General features: G+C 42.7%; 1 protein-coding gene across 1 annotated transcript; it reads right to left on the bottom strand.

Moving 5' to 3' along the window:
* Positions 1-321: 321 nt before the first annotated feature.
* On the bottom strand, positions 322-6,508 carry dlb (deltaB). Its single transcript, XM_050035645.1, has 7 exons — positions 6,237-6,508; positions 5,910-6,149; positions 5,647-5,704; positions 5,226-5,483; positions 3,276-3,637; positions 2,134-2,350; positions 322-1,885 (listed from the first exon to the last, which is right to left on the bottom strand). Exons 1-7 carry the CDS (start codon positions 6,285-6,287, stop codon positions 1,170-1,172), a joined length of 1,902 nt encoding a protein of 633 aa, XP_049891602.1. The 5' UTR covers positions 6,288-6,508; the 3' UTR covers positions 322-1,169.
* Positions 6,509-6,725: the final 217 nt, after the last annotated feature.

The following is a 6,725-nucleotide window of genomic DNA, read 5'->3' as shown; positions in this document are numbered from 1 at the left end:
AGTGTCAAAAGCTGAAGAAAAAAATTGAATTACTGAGAGGTTAGCCCATTACAAGATTTAAGAGGCAAGATTTTGATCTTTTATAATATATTTTCCCAGCCTAGTTGGAATGTAAATATTAAGGTTTTGTTCCAGTTCTCAAGAACATGCATTGGACGATTAATTGAGAAAACAAATCAGCAGATGATGTTAGTAGCAGCCTCAACTTATTAACAACCATTACACACTTCAGTTTCAGGCACCTTCATTAACCATACAAGTGCACAGTACTCTGAATTAAGGCATAGGGTTCACGGCTGCAGGAGAGACTTAAATTCAGAATCTCATCAAAGCAAATATTTTATTCCACATCACAACCACAACATGATGAAATTAAATAATAGGAATGAAAACATGTAACATAACACAAACTTTGGCATGAACACAAAATGGCACATGAAAGAGTGATCAGTAGTATATAAATTACAGTAATGGCTGACTTTGTGCAATAAAGCACATTTAACTTCTATCCCTGCACTGAATATCTTTGGGATACTTCACACCACCTTCACAGCCCATAAAACATCCAGATACAACATCAAGCGTCGGTCTCCATTCAGCATCATATAAATATATCTCTACATCTGTGACAATCAAAGTGAAGCCATAAACATGAATTTTCAAATAAATAAATATATAAAGAATAAAAATGATGGTGCGCACAATAAGGAAATAATGTCCAAAGGAAGATTGAAAAGCAAAACAAAAATTCTCTGTTTAAAAAATGAGAAACAATTAAATAAAGTCAACATAATGAAAATAATAACCCAATCTTTTGGGTGGTCAGAGTATTGTGACTTCCTGTATTTGGTATGTGTTATGTGTTGTAGGTCCTATGAAAAGTGGATGGTATTATTTTTTTCTTTGGGTCTTAAACATGAAAGAGCTTTGCCCTATATACTTTTTCCATAAATCTTTGTAAACAATCTTCATCAGAACAGTTCATTTGTCCATAATTTGTTTCTTATTCTTACATTTTTAATGGTACATTATCGCCTGCATAAGCAGAGTGGTTTTCAGCTCATGGATTTGTTCCTTTCATCACTTTCATCACTATGTATGAAGAGAGAGGAGCAACAAGTGCTAATATTCATTTACCCCTGTGTGAACGTCAATGTGTTCCCTCTGTCTCATCTTGGCCCTGCCACAGAGCCCAGGCCGGCCTCCTCCCTCCACATAAAGTCCTGCCGCTCGCCTCTGGCCAGGCTGCTCTCCACAGGATTGTGCCTGTACCCAGATCTTCCGTCTGGGCAGAGGGAGAGGCTGAGGCGAGCCGTGCCATTGCTTATCTTGAACAGGCCATTAGGACTGAGGAATGCTTCTCTTTCATTTCCTCCCAGGTTGTTGACTGTCTCCAAGTCATTGTAGACTGCAATGTCGCTTAGGTGCTTCCTTCCCTGCAGTCTTCTCCTCCTCCTTAAGAAGATAATACCTGCCACCAGAACCAGCACCAGGACAGCCAGAACACAGGAGACAGTGAGGGTGGCAGAGGAGGGCTGGGAGGCTTGACGCAAAGCAGGCTTGAAACTGGGCTGGAGCGTGAACTCACAGCTTGGACCCATAAAGCCCTTGGGGCACTGGCATACTGGACCGGTGAAGTGGGTGAAGCAAGTGCCACCGTTCTGGCATGGGCGGGCACCACAGGCATCTGAGCGCACGCTACAGTTCTTGCCGGTGTACCCCAGGGTGCAGGAACAGGTGTAGTCATTCACACCATCTTGGCAGGTTCCAGCATTCTGGCAGGGGGTTGAGGCACAATCGTCAATGTTGACCTGGCAATTGGCACCAGTGAAGCCTGCCTGACAGCGGCACAAGACGCTCTGGCCAAGGTCCAGACACTCACCACCTGCAGAGGGGAGAAATACTCTGTTCAGCATCCAGGAGATCAGGGATGGACATTCGATCACACTGAGAGTGTTAATGGGATTATATTCAATACTCATCCAATAGGAAATTGCAATGGAGTGCACTGATGCAGGAGTGTCCACAGTGATACCTTTTCACTAAAACAATTTCATATTCAGCAAAGAAACTGATGATTTGCACTTCAGCCACAAGATGTCGCCAGAGGGGAGGCCTCTCCCACCCACTCACCGTTCAGACAGGGCTTGTTGCTGCAGCGGTCCAGCTTCTTCTCACAGTTGGAGCCAGTGTAGCTGGGAGGGCAACGGCAGGTGTAGCCTCCAGTCATCGTCTCTACACAGGTGCCTCCGTTGAAGCAGGGACCATCTGCACAGGTCATGGCAATGATCTCGCAGTTCTTACCGTAGAATCCCTGTGGACAGGTGCATGAATAGTCGTTCTCCAGGTCCTGTGGGCGGAGGAGGAAAAAGCTTTACATAAAGGGGGAAGTCTGGAGCCTTCTATCTCTGGAGCTGTTACTTTTGTTTTGAAAGGTAGGATAAAGGATGACACCTGATGAAAGCTCTTAATTTTCAATTTGCATTCAGATGAAGTCACGGCATGAAGTTGAAAATTTACAGTTTCAGTAGTCTAGCAGACACTGACAACAACTACTGAATTATAACTGTAACCTTTTGTATCACTGTGCTTGCATTAAAATCTTTGATTAATCTTTTATTTTAGTTTTATCATTCCTTGTTTGATTCATGGGGTTAGAGGATAATGCTTAAAATGAAGTTTTCCAGCAGAAAAAAAGTTGTGTTTGTAACACTGAGGTGTTTTGATCAGTTGACATTTATTTTAAGATGTTGGTCAAATTCGAAAAAACTTTCACATTTTTGAGTAGGATTGACTTTAAAAAAAGTTAAAATATCATAAATAAAATAATTGGACTGCTTAATGTCACCACAACTTTTGAATAAATATTGAGTTGGTTCAATTTAAGCTTTTAGAGGTAAAAAGCAAAGCAAATCATGTTGATTGTTCTTAAGTTACTTGAGTTTGTCAGATTGTAAATGACTCATAGGATTGACTCAATAATGCCAGAGTAGGAACAACTTAAAAATGCATGCAAATTGTTCCCTTTATTTTTTTAAGTTGAGCCAGTGGATTACTTTTAAGTGTATAGTATTTATCTATAATGTATATATTGGTAGTATTAAAAATTGTTTTTATAAGTTACTGTTCTTGTTCTTTTGCTGGTCTGATGCTTAAACTTCCCTGCATGGGATTGATAATGTTCATCTTATCTGTGATAGGGTTGTTTATTTATTGCAGCTATTTTATTATTAGTGCAACTTTAAACTAACACACTTAACCCCTTGTATACTCACATTGCAGCTGCCTCCATTTTTGCATGGGTTGCTGTCACACTCGTTGGTTTCCAGCTCACAGTTGGTGCCTCCAAAGCCGGGCCGGCAGGTGCAGGTGTAGCTGCCCTGGCCAGTGTTGGTGCAGGTTGCACCGTTGGCACAGGGCTTGTGGTTGGTGCAGTAATTGAGGTCCTGATCACAGAAGAGGCCCCCCCAGCCCTCCTGACAGTTACACTGCCACGGCTGGCTGCAAGTCCCATGGAGGCAGCCTGGGTAGCGTACGCATTCATTACAGGAGGGGCCCTGCCAGCCCATGCGACATGTACAGCCCCCTGGGGCCTCGCAGTAGCCATGCCTCTCACTGCAGTCCGCCGAGCAGATGGCTGGAGAGACGAGGGGAAAGGAGGGTGTGTGATTACAATAGGCAAGCCTTCTCATACATCTCTCTCTCACACACACACGTACAGGGCCCCTTGTCTGACCCCAGCCCTGCTCCAGACTTCACTGTTGGTTAAGTATTAAGCCAAGCAGCTGGTAGGCACACTGCCGAAGAAAAATGCTTTCTTTTATCTCATTTTACACACACATGCACATGCACATGCACACACACACACACACACACACACACACACACACACACACACACACACACACACAAACACACCCAAATCACCTTGAAAAATGTGTGTGTGTAATGAAGCCCACAGCTCTTTCTCTCATTGTAACAGAGAACAAAAGGCAGATGGAACACCACAGACCATCTTGCAAAAGAGTAAAACACAGCACTACCGGACATCGCTCAGATAAAGGAAACATTCTGTATGCTCTGAAAAGATTCTTGTCTGTGGAGGAGATCAGAAACCAGCCTGAGTAATAAGATAAAAACACTTTATCCATGCCTCAACAAAACCTGAGCCTAATTTTCAAGTCTTCACAATCACAATTTACTTCCAAGTAGGTTTTTCACTTACAAAGAATTTGCTTTTGGTTGCTGGTGCGTATACTGAACATACAATAAACATATTTGTGAGTAAGCAGAAATGCCTTAAGTTGTTTCCACTCTCTAAGGCAAAGTACTGTAAGACTCAAGAAGAGGTTTGAAGTGTCTTGTCTTGCAAATATTCAGTCTCTTAATGTTACTGTTTTGTGAGTAAGCACGAATGCCTTTGGTTGTTTCCACTCTCTACATTCTTTCAGTGTCTTTACTTACTCAGATGTTTATGTGGTGTTTTGTTTGTGTTGATAGAGTTTATTATGAGGCCTTCCTCCTTTTGAATAAACACTTTTCAGAAGGATGCCATTTACTTAATGTGTTTATCATACTGTTTTTTCCCTGGTATTTCATACTGATTGTAGTATTGAATTGTTTTGATTTTGTTTTTCATAGTTAGTAACTTTGTTTTATACAGTGCTACATAAATAAAGTTTATTATATTGAGCTATTGTGACAGTTAGTATTAACTCATTAATGAGTTTTTTCTGATATCATAGACGACTACAAAACAACATGAAAACATGTTGACCTCTACTCTACTGTAGATACTACAAGCATGTACATTGTAGTGGGGGTCAGGGGTGGGACTACCCAGGGGGGCCCTTGAAAAGCCTGGAATGGAAAGTTTTTTGTTTTTTTTTAATTTCTAAATAATTAGTTCACAGTTTGCCTAAGAGGACTTTATGGCATATGACATGGAGTGGATAGAAAAACTCCTCCCAAAAAAAACTTTGGGAGAGAAGAAGTTTATAAATATATATATATATATATACCTTATATTTATGTATTTATAGATATAGATATACAAAGACAAAGCACAAAGACTACTTCAGTGCCCTCAGTGTCCTACAGGATATGTGTAGTTTTTCTCCCTCACATGTTAGCCACCAAACTGCATCCAGGAAACTTATACAAGATTAAAATACCGTGTTCAATGGCACTTCGGCAGGCTACTTATTAATAGGCTATACACTTACGCTCGGAGCAGTAGTTTCCCTTCCAGCCCTCCAGGCAGATGCGGTTGCCCTCTTCGTCGCAGGTGTAGTGGCCCAGCGTGTCGTCTCTCGGCCTGCAATAGTCAGCACAGCCGTCTCCAAAGTAGTACTCGTCGCAGTAGACGTGGTAGGAGTAGCGCAGCTCGCTTTGTTCGCCAAAGTGCACGTCCTGGGACCAGTCCTCACCGATGGCAAGTCTCCTCCTGGTCGCCAGACGGCTCACAAGGTTGTTTTGGTTGTCTGCAGTGTGAAGGGACATTATAAACAAATGTTACCTTGCAAGGAAGCTGTGTGCGTCAGATGGAGAGCATTACAGAACATGTCATTTATACTGGCTTAAAGTTTTATTGATATCACTGAATACAGTAGACTATTAGTGAATCGGCCGCAAGAAACAACCTACCCGTGTACTCAGTCGGAGATTCAGCATTCCAGGCTTCAATGATCAACGAGAATGTTCCCTGGAGCAGAAAAAAACGCGTTTAGTGCTTTGAGGCGTAACAACAGTGACGCATATAGTAGCCTATTTTATTTCTGTATCTGACATTAATAAATGAAATGGCAGATAAACTGTGTCTCACTTATGTATTCAGTCATGTTCTGTCTACAGCTTACAGCAGCCAAGAAGCGCTATGATCGTTATTGTAACTACTATTTCGCATTTACCGGCCACTTGAAGTGGAAGGGCACCCTGATGGGAGCGCTGCTGGAAATGGAGGTGTGATCGGCCCTGATGACGTTGGTGTGTCCGGTGCCGAAGGTGCACGGCGGCTCAGCGGAGATCACATCCTCCGGGTGTTTAAGGCAAATTCTGAAAAATATATGACAGTCCCTGTGTCTTCTGCAGATGCGTTGCGCCGTGTGGAATGAGTTTATTTTCAGCTCAAACACACCAGAGGACAAAACCTGTAATGACAGAAAAACAAGGTATGAGGCGCGCTGTGCGGACACATTGAGACTCTGTTATTTTAGCACAAACAGAAATTAACTTACGACGTGCACTAAGGCCAAAGCAAAGAGGTATCTCAGGTGTACATTTGCCATTTCTTCTCAGAATTTGCTTTCCTGTTGTAAGTAGATGTCCGCATTCGTCGTGTTCGATAATATTCCCAAACGGCGCTGAGGAAAAAATCAAAAAACTTTCATCACTTTCAGTTCTATGATCCTGTTGGTGTCTCCCAAGTCCTTGTCTCCTGCAGACAGTCCTCCCTGCTGTCCTGTCGTTTGCACTCTACTTATTTTTGCTCTACGGCGCAATTGTCGCTGAGTGGCTTTTTATACACTATGATGCTGCGCGTCACAGGCAGAGAGGTGGAGCCGGAGCAGACCTCAGGGGAGCAGCCTGACTCAGGGGGCCTGCCGGGGGATTTAGACGACCCACATCACACCTGGACAAAGTCCTTAGGAATATGCATAAGCTGCCGCAGGACAGATATGTTTGGCATTACTGCATGAATCTTAACCACCCGGAAGAGTTTAAGT

The sequence above is a fragment of the Epinephelus moara genome, chromosome 3 (assembly GCF_006386435.1).
Source record: "Epinephelus moara isolate mb chromosome 3, YSFRI_EMoa_1.0, whole genome shotgun sequence".
NCBI lineage: Eukaryota > Metazoa > Chordata > Actinopteri > Perciformes > Serranidae > Epinephelus > Epinephelus moara.
This window is presented reverse-complemented; position numbering and strand designations above follow the sequence as displayed.

Excerpts from the sequence above, each read along its gene's own strand:
- dlb (XM_050035645.1), bottom strand. The coding sequence starts at position 6,287 with ATGGCAAATGTACACCTGAGATACCTCTTTGCTTTGGCCTTAGTGCAC. Across the intron at positions 5,705-5,909 it reads CCTTCCACTTCAAGTGGCCG|GGAACATTCTCGTTGATCAT; the intron begins GTAAATGCGAAA and ends TTTCTGCTCCAG. Across the intron at positions 5,484-5,646 it reads ATCTCCGACTGAGTACACGG|ACAACCAAAACAACCTTGTG; the intron begins GTAGGTTGTTTC and ends TTCACACTGCAG.